The sequence below is a fragment of the Gadus morhua genome, chromosome 14, assembly GCF_902167405.1.
Source record: "Gadus morhua chromosome 14, gadMor3.0, whole genome shotgun sequence".
Classification (NCBI taxonomy): Eukaryota; Metazoa; Chordata; class Actinopteri; order Gadiformes; family Gadidae; genus Gadus; species Gadus morhua.
Genome location: NC_044061.1, coordinates 10,654,808 through 10,678,584, shown reverse-complemented (window position 1 = coordinate 10,678,584; position 23,777 = coordinate 10,654,808). Strand labels below are relative to the sequence as shown.

Here is a 23,777-nt window from a genome sequence, read left to right as displayed (position 1 = left end):
ATCAAATATCCTTGGGGCGGGCCAAGATGCGTAAAGAGAGCATGTGTACATCAAAAGGCAAAAGCACTTCAAAAACTCAAACTAATGATTCGCGCTCACCTTCAGGAGGGTGCATACTTTGTCCAACATCTTCCTGGCCAGATGATACATCAATCCTTTATAAAGGAGATGCAACCATGCAACTCAACTATTCAGCTTGAGTGTTATAATCTCCACCTGTCGTGTAATCCTCACCCGTAGAGTTGAACCTGACATATCAAATTGCATCTGCATATATACATACAGAACCAATGACCAGTAACGTGATAACAAATATCAGTTTAACGTGTATTTAAAGCATGCAGACCACATGCATAGGCCAAGTAGTTTGTTCCTGATAAACTTTATCCCACTAAAGTCCTCCTGACAGAGCCAAGCCGTTTTACAAACATCATATAAACAAAAAATGTATCTATCGTGTGCATTATTGTAAGACTTGCTTCTGGATGAGAGTCAGAGAGCCAGAGAGCCAGAGTCAGAGAGCGAGAGAGCGAGAGAGCGAGAGAGAGAGAGAGAGAGAGAGCGTGCTTTAGGAGCAGCTGGCAACATTCACCTGAGGCTCTAATGGGACATCTGCAGCCATGAGCTCATAGTAGCACTCATCCATCAGCCTTGCGTGGGGCAACTGCGTAGCAGGCCTGGAATAGGGCTGAAATCAGGACATGATATCTGGGAGAAATCGGGACTGACTTCTATATGCAACCCATGGATGATGTATTCAATGACAGAAATCTCTACATTCCCAATGGCGTTCAGAGTGTACTCATCTTGGTGATATACCACATTTACAAATTCAATAAGTCGAAGCTGAAATCCAATATATATATATATATATATATATATATATATATATATATATATATATATATATATATATTAAAAAGAAAACATGCTGACAATAGTTATTATAATTAAATTAAAATATTATTTAGACGACATCATAATATTAATGATTCAACATCAAAGCGTGTGTTCCAACATTCCTTTTCTATTTACCCTTAGCTTTTCAGATAGATTTTTTTCCGGATGGTGTTTCAAGCACATCATAAAAGAAAAACTTGAAAAACTCAAACATAGTGAAAGAATTGACAACCATTGTGCATTTGGTATATTTTTGAAATATTAGGAGTGAAATAAATGGTTCCATATGGAGAGTTGTGCGGTTTTTTTTGTTCTGGATGAGATTTCTGTAAAAGAAAGGCAGTATTTTGTTTCTTCCAAGACAAAAGCTTAAACAAAAAGCAAATGAATGTTCTCTCTGAAGTTTAGCCTGGCTTTGAAAGTTAAGGTTACAGTGTCTAGCAGATTCTAACCATCCCCCGGTTCATGTCATATTCATTGCCACCCAGAAACATGCAGATTTTCCAAATGATAAATATTGTTATAACATCTTAAAAGTAGCCTAGAGAATTAAAAAGCAATCAGAAATAAATTGGGTCTGTTTAAGGAGAATAGGCTAAATAGTAGTCATGCCATTGCACACACAAAGAAACGTGTTCCCATGTAGATTCTGTATTGTCCTAATTATTTGCATACATCACAAAGCCGTACACTTTAGTTTAATTGTTATGTATGTAATTGTAAAAAAATAGAAAAAAGCAATCAACTGTGTTATTTATATTTTGTGACTATGTTTGATAAAAATAAATAAAGCGGGAAATTCAATTCCATCCCTTCCATCCTTTGATTCATAGTTATTTTCTCTGATTAACTTATCGTTCTGACTTACATCGGTCACATGAGAAAAATAATAGCCTCCCTTTTGAAATGGTATAATTATGGACAACCTGCTCTGCTAGATACTGAATCCATCTCCTTTACAACACGTTTCTCCAGGCAAAATCTGTTAAAAGCACTACGAGATCCAAAAAACCTCACGAGGCAGAAACTATACCAGCTGCTGGAATGGTGAAGGACTAAAAAGTTACTACGGACCAACTGAGGGCACACATACAATCACAAGAGAACAACTTTTGCCTGCCAATCTTCTCCAATTCTGAGACCTGTGAGACCTTCTCCAATTCTGAGACCATGAAAATGGTTGAGCTCTCTGGGTCACCAGGCTACTAGACTTAGGTTCCCTCAAGCTAGTTGAACAAGTATGTCTATTCAATTGTCGTTTGTGTACTGTTTTCCAGAGCTTTCAACAACAACTACTAATCAGATATCAAACGCGGTGTACTGTTGCAAACAACCATATCTGACAAAGATGTTGCACTAGATGTCAAAATCCTTTTCAGAACGTTTGTTCTATTTGGTTTGATGTGAAGCATTTACCTGTTACAGTTGTCCTCTGACATTCTGCCTCCCCAGAGTCCAGCATCATAAGAAAAAAAGAAACAGTCCTCTTAGCCACAGGCTGAATGGGTTTAATTTTCACCATGTGCTGCCTTCATGCTTCCATGCTTTCCATTCCCAGTGCACATTCTTCACAAATTCAGTAGCTTCCCTCTCCAACATTTGTTAATGTTGTTGACTGTGGATGCTTTCCACAGTTCCATGTTTACTTTGTATCCCTGGCCATTCCTAGGCCACTCTAATTACCCACAGCTGTTCCCTTGAATGCTTTTGTTGGCCCGTCTCTTCAAATACAGACTCCTCGTTTCAAAGTAAATGATAGAATTGCAACAGACTGAACGAAAACAGTGATTACTAAGGGAGCACCATGGTTCACTGGAAAGATAATATTTTAGGATGGATTTTTTTTTTCCATCCATCCCTCTTTTGGAAAACACCTATTGGTAATTTAAATACCAAACCTTCAGCCCTCCCTTCAATATCATCTGCAAAATAAGAAGTATTGGTCCTGCCTTGTTAAGGCAGGACATATTCCTTAATGAGAGATAGATCAGTCCAAATTGTCACCTCCTAAGTGCTGCATACACAATTAACCCTCATTGATGGCAAACACACTATAAGTGGTGACATCTTCCTTCAAGCCACAATCTCACATCCCTTCTGCACCCTGCTTTTTCTAGGTCATGTGTAACCAAAAGATGTGTTTTATCTACATTTTGGGGCCCTGAAAAGAGAGGGAGAGAGAGAGAAAAACAAGGCACCGAAAGAGAAACTAGCTTCTCTCTGCCTGAAAGACTTTGTCTGCATCCCCTTAATACCAGTAGTGTAACAGCACATTTTATACTGTCTGGGACCCAAATTGGTGTTCTGAACTCTGCATATTCCTTGAGTATAATCTAATTAGGGGACAGTGCCAACGGGGGTAAAAAAAATGAGAGCATTGCAAACTTTGATAGACTGAGATACATGAAAGTGTCTGCAATCGCACATCATACCGGGGAAGGTGTTTGAAACTTCAGAGCCTAGCTGGGAGGTTTAGACTGACTGAACAAACCAAAGTACACTCTGGTCTGTGTGGTGGGTGTAAACATAATGCTAGTTGCTGCAACATCAGTTACTGTGTGACTGCTTTGAAGTCTTGTCATGGATTTCTGACAGACATTCAGAATCATGTTACTGAAAGGACAGGTTTAGGAGCTGAGATGATGTGAACAGTGTTGTTTTTATTTATGTTATTTTTTCTATTTTCTACTGAATGTCATGGTATTTAACATTTGGACATATTTTGAACATCTTGCAAGGATTTTTGCTTTATATTCAGAAATGAAAACCTGGGTATTGAAGAGTGATATTTACTACAATACTAATATAGATAGATATAGGTAGGCCCACTTATTTATTTATATATATTTTTTTAGTTAATGCACTTTCCATATATAAAGATTGTCATAGTAAAAAATAAAATACTTAAATCAGAGACAAATTATTATTGTATCAGGAAAAGATTAGCAATAGATGAAGAAGTGACATTTTGATTGGGCATGGCACTCAATAAGAACAGCTAATGTGGCAGCAATGTGGTCTCCAAATGCTTCCATTTGGGTTGAGCAGCTAGCCATAGGTTGGTCCTAGATCAAAGACAACTTCACTGTGGTGGCAAACTAATGAAGGCAAACTAATAATACTTAAATATGTTGTACATTTTGTAAATGTGCAAACAGCTCTCCGGACAACACAGTCATTCATAGTATGTAATTCGTTTTTTGTCCTTAAAAAAGTACAATATGTAGGATAAATACTTAAATAATAGACATACATACAAACATTACATCTATACATATACAATATAATGTGCATATATGCATAGATACACACACACACACACACACACACACACACACACACACACACACACACACACACACACACACACACACACACACACACACACACACACACACACACACACACACACACACACACACACTTTCACAACGGTAGGATTTGGTTGGTTCACATCCTAGTACACTGCTTTCATGAAAGTTTCTCCACTAATTAATTCAACATTTTTGTACGAAACATAGCTGTCAACTTAATTTACACTCCACAAAAAAATGGTTTACTCACTAAAGTGATGAAGGGACAAACTTATCTGTTAAACAACCATAACATATTTCAGAGGGATGTATCTACTACACACTTCCAAATATCTCCTTGAGAAAATGTAAAAATGTATATTATTATTCAACTCAAAGTCAGCTTATAACTCAGGATTGTAGGGTGATCTGAGTCGATATTTTCCAGTGCTTGAGCCCAGAATCATTTTTATCCAGTACTAATAAGAGTTTACTTTTGTCTCCATTTGGAGAAATGCATCATGTTTATAAAGCAACTAAAATATTGGTTTGTGAACTGTTTAATCTGCATTTATGGCTCAAGTGACAGGCATAGACATCTACCTAGTTTTGAGACAATCTCTTTATTATATTTTTCGACAAATTTCAAGGTTTCTTAGGTGTGCAATTCACACATTGTAAATACCCTATGACGCGTGTCTACTAAGGTTCCTTTTTCAGTGGTGGAGTGGAGCAACTCAACTCGAGGCTTTCAGCGGTCATGCCACCTACCCTTTGATAGGAAGGGTGCCCCTGGCAGGATAAAACCATTAATTTTGATAGATGAGCCATGTTTTACCTTCTAAAACGATGAATTCAACAATCCTCATGTTGCTATTTTGAACCTACTCAAATAGGAAGTGTGCCCGTCTGTGAGAGCGTGTATTCAGTGAAGGTGGAGCTACATCGATTTCACCCATGTAATCGAAAAATAGCAACGTGTGGTTTGTTGAATTCATCGTTGTAGTCTTGTAGTTTTATCACCAAGTTTTTGCAAAATAGCACATGGCTCATCTATAAAAATAAATGTTTTTATTCAGCCAGGGGTACACTTTCTATCATTGGGTAAGTACCTTGGCACGACACCAGCAAGATCCGAGTTGAGTCACCCCACTCCACCACCGAAGAAGAAACCTCAGCGGTCTTGTGTTGATCGGTAGTTACGGATGTGTGAATCGAACACCCGAAACACTTCAAATCCAAAAGACAAAAAGAGATTTATTCTGTACTTGTACTGCAATGGACATATCATGCAAAAACTATGATGCCAGCATTGTGTGAGCATTAACATTTTGCATATCAGACAATGGAAAGGTGCATGATGCCTGACTGTTCAATAATTTAACAAATAAGTTTGCATACATATACAGATTGCTACAGATATACCGCGTCTGCTCTGCATTGATGTCCGATTTGGTGCAACACCCTCACTCGGTATGGGTCGGCAATGCTAGCCTGACCCACACCTCCACCAAAGACCCTCGTCTCTCTGTTTCGTTCCTCTGCCCCAGCCGGCTGGACAAGAGGCTCAGCCGATTCCCCCGGCCTTCTGGTCCGTCAAACATCCATTAGCCGTATTTCCTCCTCTTGCTATATATGTTTTGTCTATATCTATATGTTTTATCTTGATATAGATAGATGATATGATAGGAATACTATAAAGCAATACTTTTTGGTAAAATATTAGATTTTACGGTAAACCACATCCCAGTAGGATTCCCACTATTATATTAAATGATATGGTGGTACAATTCAACAATGATTTGTATTTACAGTAAGAATAATCTTATTGTTAATAGGAATACAATATATCTACAGTACAATTATTCACAGTAAGTAACTTGTAACTTGCATTTACTGTGAAAATCACTACAGTATATCAGTACATTTCTTTGCAGTGTATGAACAGAGTATAATGACTTTGGTATTGAAATGGGTGCCACTTAGCAGTCCTAATGAGATACAACAAGCCGCAGGAAACCGAATAAAGTATCTCACCAATCTCACCAAGCAGTTGAACCATAAGCCATCTAACAGCAAACTCACACTAAAAGAAAATTGTTTTGTGAACATATTAATGGCCCTGGCAGCCTAGAGTGATATTAGAAAGGATGCCTGCCATGTTCTTTGTAAATGTCTTTGGAGGACATTGAATGCCAAAACGCAGAAGAAACCCTATTCAAGCGGCGTCTTAAACTCAAAGCCAAGCAAGGGGACAAGCCAACGCTAATCGAACAACCGATGACTAATATATATTTAATAATTCTTTCCTTCTTACCTACTCTAATTCAATTATGACAATGTTTTTGGATATATTTGTTTTGTAAAAAGTATAGTTAATTTTTGCCCTGCCACAACTTCCATTTATTTTACCATCGGCGCCACCACTTTTTGGCCACACAATCCCACAATAGTAAGGTTACCACCTAGTTAACGCTACGTTTTTGGCATAAAGAAACAGTGAGTATCAGATGGGGAGTTGTCTTGATTCCTTCATTTTAACATTTGATTATATTAACTTGAGAGATAACCATTAGTAAATTAGTACTTCACCTTTAGGAAACTGTTAATTAGCTGTTGTTTAATGCTTATTAGTGCATTAACTAATGATTGAATGAATAAAGGGTGAATTAATGTTACAAGTCATTGTCAAGTGTTACCAATTCGTCATTGTTAACGTCCTCAACCAGTTCTGTGTGCAGCATTAAATGCTTAAGGAAGAACCAAATGGTGTAGTATAAGCTATTTCTGTTCCTAACAAGACCACTATAGTTGTAAGTTCTTCCTCTCTGGATATATTTGAGTATTAGGCCAAGTCCTCCATGGATTGTAGTGCATTCCGTACTACAGCCCAGAACGATTAAATATAGCCTTACGTCCTATTTGAGACATAGCAGAGTCCTGCCAACCTGCAGTCCATTCCCTTTCTATGTAATCCAGCATGGAGAATTTCACAAGACCCTAATGAGACACAATGAAACTTGAGCGGAGCATGAAAATGGCCGCTGGGTTTCCCTCCTTCCTACTTTGCTTTTGAACCTATGAAAGCAGAGGATTTTTATTAATTTTATTTAATTATCCCACAAAGCGTTTTTTTGCACTGGGCCATCCTTTTCATGTGCTCTACTCCCAGTGTGTTAGCTGTGTAATTTAATAAAGTCTCATTTAAAAGAGAAGTTGATTAAAAAATTAGGCTCCAGTGATCACCCCAGCCTCTATCCCCCCCCCCACTCCATGACCAATATTTTATATTATGAACATGTCGGGCAGAAATTATCACCCCAGGACAAATTTATATTTTCCATGAGATCACATGACACCATGTCATGGATGGAGCCTGTTAAAATAGCACCACTAAATAGAGGTAGAGATAGGGCAGCTGAAGCTCCCTCTCATCCATATCTCAGGCATTCTCTTTTTTCCCTGCCGTCCGCCTGTCATTGATGTTGTTGTTTTTCTTCATGTATAATTCAAGTAGATCTACTGACACTGACAGCAGGTGACTTATTTGGAGAGGTCTACTGCCTCTGTGGCGTGAATGACGACAGTGTACTGCAATCTCCAGAAGGACCATTCCCAGGCAGCTGTCCGTGGCTTGGTTGGAATGGAGAAAGGTGCCGCAAGCAGTGGCTTAATTGTTTACATGCGGCATGATGACTCTTTGAAATACAATCCATCACTGCTGTCTCAAGCTTTGCATCACATGCACAAGGACTGTTTCTGGACCGTCAATTCCTCGTGCTTGAGGAAAACAGGAAGAAAGAAGAAAAGTATCCGTGATAAATACAAACGCTACTCTGCACCTAAATGCCTTCTCACTACGGCAGAAACATAATCCACACAATTAATGCTTGAAATTTATAGCCTGGATCTTGCCGCAGTTTTGAAGCATAAGTTATTGATTTGGAAATGAAAACCTGTACTCAAGGTCAAATCCAGTCCACCCTCATTACCGCTCTGTCCTTGAGAGGCCCTACACAAGGGCTGCTGCAAGGCGCAGGGAGGACTGCTTTAATGAAGGTGAATTTAATGGGATTTAATGTAGCTGGGGGCAATGGAGCAGCGGAGATATGGTTTTAACAAAGAGCAAGGGACCAAGGGTACAGCCCAGAGAGAAGCCATTTTCCTTTCCTTTATTTATTTCACATCCCCCCCCCCCCCCCCCCCCCCCCCTCCCACCAAAGTAAAAACACACCACATCTTAGTCATAAGTGGGTCCCCAGAGTCAGTGATTTCACTTGTGCTTTCTGGACTTCATAGGGCCTATTTTTCCACATCACTATTCTCAATGATACTCTAGTGCTATTTCCTTTAAAAAATCAGAAAGAAAAAAAAAAAGATTGAGAAGAAATTAGTTCCAGCCCTTAACCTGGAAAGAGTACTGCAGTAATTGCTATGCTCTTTCTTAGAGCGGTATTGAACCATACCAACAGAAAAAGAAGGTCATGAAAAACAAGGGCAAACGTACAAAAGGCTTAAAACCCTCTGTGATGATAGTATAATTAAAATGACACCTTTAGAGATAAAATAGAACAGGGTAATCTGAAGCTATACATCCATTAACTTTGTATGTCCTTACGCCTGAGTTGTCACAGTGGATTCAATCCTGCAATCCCTTTCTCGGACGCGTGTGCGTGGGTGGGTGGGTGCTTGACCGTTGCCTCATAAGTTAGGACCTCCCATATGGCCTGATTGGGTGCCTCAGGGTTGCGTCACACAAACATTAAGGAAAAGCAGTACAGCAAACAGTTGTCAGGTTTGCAGCCAGGGTTCATTATTAATAGTGAGTAGGTGTCAGAAAGCCCCTTTGCTCCATGCCACTTAGCCTTCAGCGAGGTCACAGCTTTCATGGCTGCATACCTTGAGCTCCCGCAGCTTCCATGAAAACAATGTGTGCCGTCTGGAAACAATACTGCACAGCTTGCTTGTACAGTAATGCTCAATAAATATGCCAAAGTCTTAAGAAAGCTAAGGAAGAAAAAACTCTGGGTAACTATTTGGATTCATTGTTAATAATACCTCAAACGGATAACTGAAGGTGTGCTAATCCAACGAAGGCATAGGAAATGAGAGTTGCTAGAGAAAAAGTCAATGCCTTCATATATGGGACATCTTATTAGAAACAAACTAATAATGGCACTGTTGGCTGATAAGCTAACTCAATACTGATACCTGATCATGCTTCACTCCTGGGCCAGGTAATCATTTCAAAGCCTTCACCTCTTCCTCTTTCCCCTCATCAAAAAGAGAGCATCCGGAAGGGCCGCGTGTTTTAGCCTGCGTGTTTTAGCCCAGCTGCTGAATATGCTGAATGATTTCCCCCAACTGCATTTTAAATGCTAAATCACGCTGCTGACTTTGACTATTTTATGCATCTCAGCAGGACTCAATCTTAACCATTTAGAAAAAAAAAAAACTAAAGTGTACTTGAAAAGGTCAAATGCAGGGTACATAATTTAAGACATACTTTAAGTATCAGTCAGTACATGTCTCACCTAATTAAAGTAAGGGCACCATTTTCAAGTTCACTGATCTTTTGCCAAGTTCCGCATGCGTGGATGCAGTGCTTCAGATGAGGTTACAGGCAAATGAGGAAATGGGAGGCGGGTTGCAGGTCTGCTTGCCCTCATCTCTGTCCTAAGACATGTGGAGAAGAATCCTGCATAGCAGGGATAATAACTCTCAGGTTCACATAGAATTCACAACGCACATAGATCGGCCACAAAACTGTTGAACCTGATAGCAGGTCTGAAAGAGGCCTGCATAGAAAGTGCTTCACTGTGTTGGACTGTATTGGAATGAAAGTATTGAATAGCACACTTATCTAGCATGCATTTGACAACCCTAAGCAAATTGCTCAGTATTATGACAGCATTTGAATCGTGGTGATGAAAAGAAAAAAGTTTGTTGATTAAATAATAAAAGTTAATTCCTTCATCGTTTCAAACCCTGAACTATCGAAGAGTGTGAGGCAGCCATTTAGTTAAAAAAAATGACACTTCAAATTGAGTTAGGAATGCATGTCTATTCAATCTATTCTATTTATTCTATTTTCCATAATACTAGAACGACTCTAATGGCAATGAAACAGGCTAAATTGTCCACACATCTGTGTTTCACATTTGATCCTTGACTTTCATTGGAGCTGTCTGTAATCGCTCGGACATGACTAATGGGAAGCATTAAGTGCAAGTTTGGGAATAAGTGGTATTAATTCAAAAGAATGTTTTGACAGGGACAGCCTTATTTTAATTATTATTATTAATACCATTATTAATTGAATTAAGTGTTTTTATTAGCAATCATTTCTAGAAACAAGTTACTCAGAGTTTCTGTATAGTTTTAAAAGGAAACCATGTTCAAAGCATATGAAATGCACAAACCACATTCCCAACATTAGTTGCAGTATGGGTGTCAAACGCTTTGAATGCAATTTCGAACACATGATGAAAAAATAAGTAAAGCGGTTACAAAGATCCCTATGTGTGAATAGGATATTGGGTTTCTTGTTGATATAACAAAATAAATAGTTAAAACAGATGAATGGCATATGAAAGCCTCTTCAGGAGGCTGCGGAAAGACATATTTTATCAATTTTGACAGGCGTAAGAGGTACAGCAGAGGGGGATCTGTGCGTGAATCCACCCTGAGCTTGTGTGTGAGGCTTCCACCCACATGCAGTGCCCTGAACTTTATAAGACCTGGTGGACACTCAAAGCAAAACGAAACGTACTCTGTCAGTGGCAACAACAGCGTCTATCAAATTTACATATGGGCATCAAAAGCTTCACATGTCAGCTTCACTCATCGGGCTGTGAGCTAAGATATGTGTGTATTAAGATATGCTAGTTTCTATGTGAGGTTTTGATATGTTTGCAAAAATATGTTAGCTGAGATGGATAACCAAGTTAACCAGGTTGTAATGAGTGAGATGGTGTCATTTTGTAAACAATTGTGATTCTGTTCCAACACTTCTATTTTCAAAAGTCGACAATTTCAATCATGTTCATCATCACGTTTTTGCTGTACTTCTACGGCAACCAAGAAGAATTGCCTCTTCTCGTTTTCAAGATTGGCAAAAATTGTAACTGGATATTAGATGTTAATATATGTAGAATATGTACCTCTAGCACATTAAAAAACAAATTCTGCATGCAAAGGAAATATACTTTTGTATGGTTTATATTTGTGTTGAGACTAGTGAATGACCTACATTTGCTTCATTTTACTATTGTTCTTCCTCTTCTCAATTGGCAGCTAAGCTGATGCTTTACGTTCTATATTAACTCTGCTTTCTAGGTGATGCTTTATGTTGTTGTTGTTGAATGCAATCTCATGAAAACCAAATTGGAGACCAGACACAAAATGTGGTCCCTCGGTCGGGGTTTGCTGCTCATGTTTCCATTGCACCCCTCGGTCTTCAAGGCTTCTTTGCAATGTTTTGATTTGGCTCATTGCTCTGTTCAATTTTTTCACGAGGGGAGGGTGGGGGGGTTGTGTAGTTTCCAACATGTGCTTCTTGAAAGCACAGATGCCCTTTTGCAGAGTTGAAGACCCAGCGTTTTCTCCGCCCATTCATGGGTGCAGACATGTTTCCACCTAGGTCCATCTGGAATGCACATCGGACCACGCTGGTTCTGGGGTCAATTGTAGGCCCTCTTGGAGGCCGTCTACAAAAGCCTGCCACACCCGGTGCAGCCTGGGACAGCGTCTCTCCCAGTGAGCTTGCTTCCATGATGGATGGCCACCTTTCCATTCTTTATCGCCTCACTAAATCATACGCGTACCATGCTTTTATAACCACTTTTTGCTGCTTTGTTTAAGCCATAGCCCAGTTTTTGGAAGAGGAAGGGGGGGAGGGGCTCAATGATGTTTCATTCATTTCTTTCTCGTCTTCACTGTTTTCACTTTCTACATTAGGAGTGCTCGGATGATGGGGTTGGATGATGTGCGCGTCAAGCCTCATTTTGAATGTTTGGATCAGAGAGCGCCTTTCAGAGCTATGTGATGAATTTCTGAATGTCTTTTAAATTATATTCACCAGCATACATCATTCTATATTGCCATCTTCCTGATAATATGAGGGTTCTTACGATTGTTTTTGTGAAATGGTATTAATTATTAACGGGATGGTCCACCTTGGTGTTTCTCCCAGCACAGTGACTGACAGGAAGACAGTGAGATAGACAGGAAGACAGAGGGAAAGACAGGAGAAGCAGAGGGTCAAAGAGAAGACGGCTGAGGGTAGCGCTTCTCACTAGGTGCAATAAATGACTAGAGAACTGACTTGCTCACACCGACTAGAGAACTGACTGGTTCACACCGACTAGAGAACTGACTGGTTCACACCGACTAGAGAACTGACTGGTTCACACCGACTAGAGAACTGACTGGTTCACACTGACTAGAGAACTGACTGGTTAACACTGACTAGAGAACTAACTGGTTCACACTGACTAGAGAACTAACTGGTTCACACTGACTAGAGAACTAACTGGTTAACCCTGCCTAGATAACTGACTGACTCAGACTGACTAGAGAACTGACTGGTTCAGAATTCATGAATGACCGAGTCTATACAGCGATCATGAATTTACCAAATGCGAGTGCAGTCTTGGTGATACCTTCAAACATCTATCGAATCCTGTATGTTGCATTTATTATTGATATTGCTGTATCATTTAATGATGGATCCAAACACAAACAGTGTTCAAGGTAGTGTTTTTGAATAGCATTAAAGTTATCATATTCAAGCCAAAATTTAGCCGAAATTCTATTCACAGATAATAGTAACTTAATTTTCAGTGTGCCCTCCACCATTCATTTGCTTTTTTGCAGAGTTGATGCATGTGAAGTCTTATCTAGTTTACACCAAATATGTGCAGATGTGTAATGCAGATACTGTGTCAAACCTGCAGACGATCCTTAATTTTTCCACTAACTGGACGTCGTATATCGTGCAACGGGCAGGCATCGGAAGCTTAGCTCTACTCTCCTGTTCTATCTGCAAGCCCAGTATGATGCACACAAACCTATGCCATTCCTATCTAGATCAAAAGTGATTCTACTAAATTCTGTTCCCAATTTCATGAAAGGAGAACCAAAAATTATGAGCTTCTATTAAAAAGATTAGGTTTCATTATGTCCAGGAAAGATGAGCACAAATGACTATGGTCATCCACTCTTTGTAAACTTAAAGGTTGTACATTGTCGCCCCCTAGTGGGCCAAGTACATCCTAGCCAGTCATCAATGCAATACTGCATTATTCACAAACATTTAATAACCTAAAGTCACATATTCAGGAAAAATCTCCCAAACGTTTGGCATGAAAGCAAACACATTCGATTTTGCTAAATATTTACTAATAAAGCACTTGTTTTGCATACTGCAAAGCAAATTAATTCCATGCAAGAAATGTTGAATACTATATTGAATCCTGTAAAGCTGCTGTGGTGAGACTGGGTGAGCAGGGAAGTCCAGGCTGCAGTCTTGCCACCGCCACTTCCATCCATCAATCACCTGTACAGTGTTGGAGTGTAGGAGGCAGGGCCTGACGAGGTCTGACCCCAAACCCGGCATGACATTCAGGGAAGGAGTGTCACTCAACCAGGAAATCCCATTACACTAAAGTATGATGGATATCAGTACTGGAAAAAAAACTCATGTGTGGTCTGACATATAATTTGTTCTAATTTGTACAAAAAATGTATAGATAAAATCGCGATGAAGACATTCACATTTATATCTGCGTTTTAGGCTGACTTGCCTAAATTGCCCTTTCTTGTATGAGTTCTTAATTCTTTTCATTTTTCATTTTTCAAAAAGTATAAGAATGATCACAGCAGGCAAGGAAAATATTTGCGTGTATTAAATAAAACTACTGAAATAATTTAAGAGAAGCTTAAATGGGACAATGTAGTCTAAAATCCACCTTTTCAGATATTATGTGATAATTTCTCATATATATCTCAATACTTTGTTTGGTATACATAATAATATTTTTTAAGTAATGCTTGTTGAGTGTAAATTGTAATTTAATTCAGTTCAATGGCAGTAAGGCATTTGTTTGATAGACAAAATCTATCTTGCAGGTTTGCGTTATCTGTATCAAAGGGGCAAGGTCTATTTGCAAACATGCACTATCAGACCTACTAATCAATAGCAAGAAACAATCGATGGCTGAGGACAAAGGTGAAAATAGATGAGAAGCCTTTCCTAGTTAAGGAAGTAAAATGTTTCTGAAAACTATTGAAATCAACAAATAAGTACAATCAGCATGGTATTTTCATATAATCTGTGTTTGATGATTTGTCACAACTATGCCTTAAATAGATGACAGAACTTTTTTAACATTGGATAACCAAGATGTTCATGCGATGTGGAAATTTCAACGCACGTCATACCTGTTTGGCTTTATTCTGTTTGTGTTTGGCGTGGGACGACTCATGTTGAAATGTCTCTGAACCCTCCCTTTTATTAAGGTACCCGTCAGCAGACACCAGGCACCCAATCAAAGTTACCCTCTTGCTTCTTCAAAGTTTCATTCTTAAGGTTAAGCACACCAAACAGCTCCTTGTTGACGACTCCAGCAGGACCCTAATCAAGCCACCACAAGGCATTGTCACACAGATGATGGGGTCAGTATAGCAGATGTTATCATGCTCTGACCAGACCGAGAGGACACTACAAAAACAAGAAGGGCAGGGGGTGTCACATTGTCTGTGAGGTTGTGATTCGGGCTGACGTAGTAGAAGAGTGTGAGTGTGCCTTAGAGCCATAAGGTTGAACGGGACTATGCTAAACCTGGACTGCAGTGAGTATAGCGCTGCCTTCACCCAGTCCTTGGCCATGGTGGGATTTGACAACACAAGGGAATTACCTGTGCATGTAAATATAACAGGTATGATTATGTGTTGAACTCATCTACTGCAATGTGTCAGCAGATGTTTAAGTGTAAAACAAAACAATTATATGATAATACTGTGATAATACTATTATCATAATACAATTATATGATAATATGGGGCTGGCACATCTGTATGCATCATGGGATATTTTGTTGTACTTCGCCATATTAAAAGGATTCAAGAGAGTTGAAGTACTACAAAATCCTCAATCAATGTAAATATGCCGTACCCAGTCTAATAAAAACGTAGTTTTGCCACGTTTGTATGAGAGACACTGTAGCCGTTTCAAAAGATGTCTCCGCATAAAACCCACCTGATGACTTTGCTTCCAAAATGGAGTCAATTTAATGTGACGTCGCAATGTACAGGCCACATAACTGTAAACGTTAGATCCTGGTCTGTAATTTTAATGATCTGGTATATGTTTCGTTTCGGTTTCTTATTTGCTATTGCTTCAAAGACCATTGCAAAGAAAAATGTGTTAGGAGGACCTCATTCAATAAAACAGGTACACTATCCGCGAAGATTACATGATGAAAGACATGAACATACAAGGCTTGTTGGTATACATGGTCGTTCGATTTTTTTCCACCTAATCTAGTAAATCATCATTTGCATTCTGCTGTGCTGAATCAGTCCTTCTCTTTTGAACATTAAATAGGGATGCTCAACCAGCAGAATACTCTACAAATGCAGCTAAGCGGAAGGCATATGTACTCTAATCTCTTAATTCAATCTAACTGATCTTTGACCATTGAAAGCCTTCCCATTGTTAAAATGTAATCCCTGGCTGCTCTGCCTACAGAAACTAAGCATGTGATTTACAAACAATACTGCTTCGGGCCAGTGTCCAGGGATACAAGCAAAGAAACAAAATCAAGATAGAGTGTATTTGATGAACAGCAATTTTAGCACAGACAATGCTGCAGTAATCAAATACTGAAGGAATACAACCGAGGGAAACACAGAACGAAATGGAAGCATTGCTCCTTATAGTAGAAAAGCGTGTGGACTTTGGCCTGCCAATTGCTGTACATCAGTTTTAATTAAAAGTGGAGTTTCCCCTTTCTCTGTGGTAATAAGTAGCAGCTCTCCCCAGATGCCTAAGCTTTGGGCAGCTCCACATAACAATGACATATTTACCAGCCCTCTTTTCCCTGCTATCACTGGTGCTGATCTGGCCTGATGCTAACTAGTTGCCTAACTAATTTAACTAATTTAACACTGCACATATCTGCACTCTGAATGCAAGTTACCAATTGTCAATTAAATCAAAGCATTACATCCATGAGTCCATCAACACATGGAAACATGCGGCCATACAAATAGTTCTGTTTCAACCAACGGGAAATCCCACTGATTTGTCAGGACAAAAATGGAAAGACCTACAACCAATCAGTTAATCATGCCCCCCCCCCGCGCAAAGAGAGTGTACATAGAGCACTGTGCTGCAAAGCCCTAGAGGAACTGACATCCATTATGTTTTAATTAACAGAGGCAACAGAGGGGGCAGCATCTGCTGATAGCAGTGCCATCCTGTGCTCCATATGTGCAGACCGGGCCACCGGCAAACACTATGGCGCGTCCAGCTGTGACGGCTGCAAGGGTTTCTTCAGGAGGAGTATCCGCAAAAATCAGAGCTACACTTGCAGGTGAGAACCATCAAAAGACAACACATAGTAAACCACGATAGGAGTGGTGCTACTGTGTTTAAAAAATGTATATGGATTGATTGATCATGGAGGAATTACATTAGAGGGGGGCTGCACATTTACATCTTCATACATTTTACAGCGCGTTCTGCAGAGTCATCTCCTATGTAACGCTACCTAATGATCACATGCACGTAAGCAGCACATGTGATCATATCATACTTCCCTACACATGGCCAAGAGGGCTCCAAGGCCCCTCATCAGCATGTTGACCCTCACTCATTGCTCAGATTCACTCTTGTTCCACTCCAATGGTCATGTTAGCATAACCTCCCTTGAAATACGTTTTTGGATAGAAACACACATCCTCTCTACACTACAGAAGGCTTAGCTGAACGTACCTTCATAAGCATGTATTAGACCTAATAATTTTTCCTTGACACGCATTACTCTCACTGCTTTGCAAATCAAGCATTGGAATTAGTGTCACAAAGAAATCAAGTAATATACAATGATTTATGCCTTCCATGGGAGTAATTGAATCCTTTGTAGAGTGAGATGTATCCTGTTTGAGGAAGATAAAAAAACATGTTGACTGGCATAGATACCGGACTCTGTCCAGGCATGAATGCAATAACCTATCTTCAATAACAATGGACTGAAAATCAATGGTGAGATATAGCGGCGGAGGGCCTTCTTCCCTTGGAGGGGGATTGACGTATCGTATGTGACAGTGAAAAGTGTACACCTCTGTCTGAGTGGTTGTCTGCCGCGGCATGTCCATTGTCAACAACAGCCTAGCCGACTTCTTTCAAACAACACGGCAACTTCTCAGAAAGTCTCCGTCGGCCCCCGAAAGGACAAATCAAAAGCCTTTTCTTTGCCCGAGAGTGCAGTTTCTCATCGTCTCTACCTTTCCTTCTCAGGTTTAGCAGGCAATGCATTGTGGACAAAGACAAAAGAAACCAATGCCGCTCCTGCAGGTTGCGCAAATGTTTCAGAGCTGGGATGAGAAAGGAAGGTGAGAGAACCATAACCCTTACAAAAGGTATGCTTGCCAAAGTTACATACATCCATTCTAATAGGGTATCAACATACGGTTAAAAGCATGAGCATACAGCTGCAGTTTCTACCTAAAGTGCATGCCAAGGTCAATAATGGTGTGTGTGTGTGTGTGTTCGTGTGTTCGTGTGTGTGTGTGTGTGTGTGTGTGTGCGCGCCATTAGCTGCCATAGATAAGTCGAGGAAAGAGATGGGGATTCGAGGGGCCATGACTGGGCTCCTCTCATGAATAATTAACATGCCTTTGTACGGCCAAATATTTGCTCGGTAGCTTCAGTGCAGAGATTTCATTCTCCATATCCCAATACAGGAGTATGGTACATGAAACAAAGTTATGATACATCCCTTCAATAGAAAAATTTGTTCAAAGGGTACTATAGGTGAGTGTTTAAAGAACAATGACCTACGCTTTTCGGCACCAGTGAAATGTCAACATACTACTGATCTAAACATTTCAATCACTTTTCTTGAAGTATAACTTTGTTAAACAAGGGAAATATACCATCTCCCACTGCCCACCATTTCGAAAAAGTATTAATCTTTTGCACATTTAATGCCATTACATAGGTTTTATAGTGCTACAGAAATATCAGCATGTAAAATGATTGTATGTATGATTGATGTGTATAATATTATTTATCTAAAGGAGAAACACTATTTTATTGTCAAGATAAAGGCATACAGGGTGCTGAAAAAGTAGGAAGAGGCTAGTCTTTCAGATGGCTCAGATGACTCCAATCCATCTCTTAACTGATGGTCCGTAGAAGAATCATCTGTGACACTGTAACATAGAGCTATGTCATTATGGTAGGCCAGGCAGGTCTCTATCTCATACGCCAGCACCATGAATAGGCCCCTGATAGGCAGATTGGTTGCCGAGCAGGTAGCTCTGATGACTGATTGCTTGGAGGCAGGGGTCTTGTTGTCAACCTTGGTGAGGCCTATTGGAACTAGGCCGAGCCCATCTGGTTGCCCTCCTAATAACCACTCGTTAAGAGGTTGGCAACATGTGAATGCCTTTTCTGTCCAGCATGATTCTCACACAGTTAGTGACTAGGAGGAATTAAAGGCAACAGTGTTGTTAGACGACAGATTTCAGTTCATTTGAGGTTGTTGGTATGGTTACTAAATCCTTTTTTTGCTCCTCAGCCGTGCAGAATGAACGCGACCGCATCAGTAGCCATAGAGCCGAGGGTCAGGTAGCAGTGGGCACTCTGTCCATCAATGTTCTGCTTCAGGCAGAGGCCTGTGTGCATCAGGTAACTAGACGGTACACCTCTCTTACACTCTGCTTACTTACTGATACAACACACCAGAAATCAACTCAATTATTACATTTCCCCACACAACCTGGTCTTTTTCATTATAAAACAAGCAGAAAGAGGACAGCAATGGTAGGGATAAAATAATGCACATTCAATAGGCATTTATTCACCTCCCTGGAGATCCGAGCTGTAGGCTAGATTCAGTTACTCCTTAGAAACTACCAAATTGCCCAGGGACCCCATCTAATCATAGACTATTTAATTGCAGTGCTATAGGTCTGGGATTGTGTGCCAACGTCCAATTACCTTCAAATGCATAATAACAACCAGATAGCACTCTGTTTCTTGTGGAAAGAATGAACAAAAATGAATTGGATGATTGACAAACAGACCACTTAATGAAGCAGGAGGATTTTCCATCTTGGATTACTTATATTATATCCTGATGTTAGTGATGAGCCAAGGCCACCATACTACTTTGTAAGACTCGTACCGCAAGGGCTTTCCACACCTACTGATGCAACATGATTCCCATTCCTTCTTCATCACACACACACACACACTCACACAAACACAAAATCCTCCATTATGATTTGCCACCCTTAGTTCCTAACCCTGCTCTCGCCAGAGAGTTATGACATCAGCACCAAGAAGATAGCCTGCGTCGGTGACGTGTTTGACTCCATGAAGCAGCAACTCCTTCTGCTGGTGGAATGGGCAAAGCGCATCCCTGAATTTTGCTGTCTGCCAATAGATGACAGGGTAGGGATGCCAACGGCCCAAATCACAGCTTACGAATTTACACATGGTGTACAAACTATAAGACAAAAGTCATGTGTATTTACCTTGGTTGACCTACTTGTGTACATTTTTCAGTGGTGGGCGACGTTTTGCATGACTACCTGTCTGCCTTTGCATGACTACCCTTCTGAGCTAAACGTGAACTAACTGTGTCTCTGTGTTTGTGCAGGTAGCCCTGTTACGAGCCCACTCTGCAGAACATCTTATCCTCGGAGTGGCAAGGCGCTCCTTACCTTACAATGACCTCATTCTTTTGGGTTAGATGTGCCTTTTACCCTTAACAATTTAATTCAGTGGAAAAAGCTCAATCCTGGAAATGAAATATTCTTAGGTTTTTGATAAGGTTTCTTTCAATTTATGGGAAAAAAAATATCCCTCTCCCATCCAATCGCAGTAGTTTAGCCAATTACATTTCATCAGGGTTTCAGGAGAAAAACATATGTATATCTCTTAAATTCTGCTAGGCCTTAATGTAGTCTGACTAATATCGTAGCACAAATGACCAATTCATGCAGACAAATGAAAGTTATCTGTAGTTTTACCTAAACATATTTTTTCTTGTGCAGGAAATGACTTTGTTATTCCAGTACAAGGTGCTGAGATGGAGGTGTCCAGAGTGGCTTTCCGTATTCACAAGGAGCTGGTTAAACCTCTGAGAGAGCTCGACATCACTGACAAAGAATTTACCTGCCTCAGGACCATTGTCTTCTTCGCTCCAGGTCAGTCCCTCAACACCTCATCTGTGCTTTGCAGACACAAACACGGATTTTGCCAGGAACATTTAGCCTCATTCTTCCAGTCAGTCCAGACGACCTGGTTTCACAATGGTAGATGAGAACATATTAATGTTGGGCTGTTATGGTTTTTCTGGAAGATAAACTCCTGCATGTCCTTTGAGCCTAGCAATTTGCTTATACAACCAGATCAAATGGATTTGAGAAATTGAACAGCTAAACTGACTTTATATAATGATAAAACATTGGATTTAATTCAACGTCAATGTTGAAGTATGCATTGTGCATGTGCCTGCTGTAGTTAGACATGAAAAGGCAATAAGGATAAACACAAGGTAGGTCGTTTATTTTTCGGGTTTGATGATGGGAGGTTGGAAGGCCAGTACAGATGATGTAGGAGAGACAACTGAAGGTTACAGTAGCCCTATTCTATTTATTAATTTTGCATTCAGTGTCGCAAAGATTTGCATACGTTAACTCAAAAAAATTCCAATAAAGACCGGACACATTGGCTTGCTTCCGTTCAGGCTATTTTGGTAGGTCTAGCTCAAACATAAACTTGCAGCTTAAAGTAGGTCTGGAAAAATCTCACAAAGTTTTGAGCATCACGATTTCAGATATCCTGAGACATCCATTGTTAGCTGGAAGTCAATCAGGAAGAGCCAAAGCACTAGCATTCTAAAAGTCTTTCTTCTTCTAACCTGTTTTTTTCTTCTGACAGACTGCCTGGGTTTGGGGTGCCCTCAGACAGTCCGCCATCTGCGTTTCCAGGCACACGTGTTGCTGGAGGAGGTGACTAGCGGGCAGAGGGGGCGCTTTGGGGAGCTTCTGCTGACATTGCCTGCACTGCAGAGTGTAGCCTGGCAGATGGTGGAGGACCTCCACCTGGCCAGACTTCTTGGGGAGGCCAGTGTGGACAGTCTGCTGCTGGAGATGCTTCTGGGGGAGAGAGCCACAGCCCAGCAGGGATCCAGCCTGGGTCAGTACTGAGTACTCAATGTGTATTTGGCTCGTGCCAATGCCAAATAAGCGTGACTCTGAAACACAAGAGATTTTTGATTTTATACATGGTGTACAAGTGTATTTAAACATAAAGGGACTGTGGTGTTATGCTGCCTTTAGGCCTTTAACTATCAGATATGATATTTATAAATCTTCACCAGAGCGTGACCTGATTGAAGTGTGGAAAGAGAGTAAACGAGTAACCAAAATGACTTGTACACTCTGACTTTCCCCAGGGTCTTTCCCATCTATGCCAATGCCTTCTGACAGCAACTTGACCCCAGACCACTTGTATGGACACAGATCTTTGCCGAGCCACTTAACCTCAGTCATACTTCCAAGACCCTCATGTAAGGAGTAAATAATCGCATATCTTCTTCGAAAAAAGAAGGGATGAAACCGTCCTGTGTGATTGTATGATTGTCTACTAGTCTGTAGTGAATTATATAAAACATCAGCACCATGGTGAAGATTCAATATTGAAGTAAGCATTTTTTTTCTTAGCTAATGCTATGCAACACATAGGAATTTACTAAACCCATTGTACACTGTCGCTTCATTTCATCTTGACCTATTCTAAAATAGATGATCTAAAGAAATCCGGAAATACCACAATAGTCCACATATAACAGTGCATTCATATGATAGTCTCTTATGTTTTTTCTTAATGCAGCATTTTACGTTTCGTTGATAGGTAGGCGGCCCCATATCTGTTAAAACGCTGGTGGTGATACCGTTTTGTCTGTCTCGATCTTCAACAGATCTCCAAGAGGCCTCTCTGTTGCCCACACAGACTGGCACCGAGGAATACAGACACGGCACACTAGCTTCCCAAGACATGTCACCCGTCATACCTGCCTTTAGGTAGTCCCTCAAGCAACCAAAAGCGGAGCTGTAGGCTCGGTCGTTGAAGTGAACCCCGAGAGACATGCATTAGCATTCACAACTCACAAAAGACATCCACTCAAAGTGCCATACGTGTCCTTACTTTAGCACTGTTGGAGAACCTCATGATGTTTTTATCATTAAAATAACACATCAACATCAAATAATAATGAATAAAATCGAATTTCAATTAATATGGTGTTATTTTCTTATGGATACATTTTGTGTATCTTATAACGTTACACAACGTGCAACAATATTTTGGGGGGTTTTCTGTTCTCACCAACTTTCCTATTTTAGTGATAAAAGTTCAAAAAGTATGCAATGAAACGTCTCTAAATGGGCTTAATGCATCGTCTACCAAATAACTATATTTAAAACATACGGGTTAAAGAACCGTTCAGTCAATTTAGAAGGCAATCAATGTGAGAGGTAGCAGGTGCGTGGATCTTCTTGTAATCTACACCTCTGGGTTACACCATTTTAATAATTTGCTGTTAAATAAATTGTTTTCAGTTTTTTACATTTTTATTTATATCCCATTTAATGGCCAAATGGTGTTTGATTATTTTTATTTCATTTGTATTAACTTATTTAAGTTAAATTTTATATAACATGTGAAGACATTTTGTTTCAGAACAAGCGGGCATATCACCAGCAGATGGCGCATAAAGCCCGTATATAACGCAGTTCCACTGTGGCGCCTAGTCGCATAATCAAGTAGGCCTAATTCTCAACCGAGGACTGAAAGTAGAAAACTAATTGATGTTGTGTTTTAAAATGTATCTATTTTCAATTAGCTCAATAGTATCACTCATATATTTTTTGAAGATATTGCTTCAATCTTTTATAATCAATTAGAAATAAATACATCTTTACAAGGCCCCATCAGGCCACCATGTAGGTCTATTCGTAGGTTTTCTGGTTATTTAATTTCTATATCCTCCCTCCTCTCCCTCTATCTCCCTCCGACAGTGGGAAACAGGAAGTCTTTACAGCCTCTATGGTACAGCCAATATGCTATAAGGTTAATTAGTAACGCTTAGCAAATCAGTCAGTTGTTTGAGGTTTGAGGTGCCAACACAAGAGAGAGAACTTCAGGTTCTCCATGACTCAGCTTGTTTAAAAATAAAAAGGGGTGCTCTGAACGATGAGAAGATCTCCCCCTCTCCCCCTTTCTCCTTCTCTCCACGTATTTATTATCACACCCGATATACCGGATACATACAAAAACAG

The 23,777-nt window shown here is 40.0% G+C and overlaps 1 protein-coding gene across 5 annotated transcripts; it reads left to right on the top strand.

Annotated features, from left to right (window-relative positions):
• The first annotated feature begins 14,720 nt into the window (after nucleotides 1-14,720).
• Nucleotides 14,721-22,735, top strand: hnf4b (hepatic nuclear factor 4, beta). Of its 5 annotated transcripts, none has more exons than XM_030377648.1 (10): nucleotides 14,721-15,133; nucleotides 16,636-16,792; nucleotides 17,719-17,840; nucleotides 19,004-19,113; nucleotides 19,726-19,881; nucleotides 20,090-20,177; nucleotides 20,508-20,639; nucleotides 21,376-21,633; nucleotides 21,893-22,006; nucleotides 22,418-22,735. In XM_030377648.1, the coding sequence occupies exons 1-10, from the start codon at nucleotides 15,028-15,030 to the stop codon at nucleotides 22,522-22,524; spliced, it is 1,350 nt and encodes a 449-aa protein (XP_030233508.1). In that variant the 5' UTR covers nucleotides 14,721-15,027; the 3' UTR covers nucleotides 22,525-22,735. The 5 variants fall into 5 exon arrangements, with proteins under 5 accessions (XP_030233508.1, XP_030233511.1, XP_030233507.1 ...); XM_030377651.1 differs by having other exon boundaries at nucleotides 14,722-15,046; nucleotides 20,487-20,639; XM_030377647.1 differs by having other exon boundaries at nucleotides 14,722-15,133; nucleotides 20,487-20,639.
• Nucleotides 22,736-23,777: the final 1,042 nt, after the last annotated feature.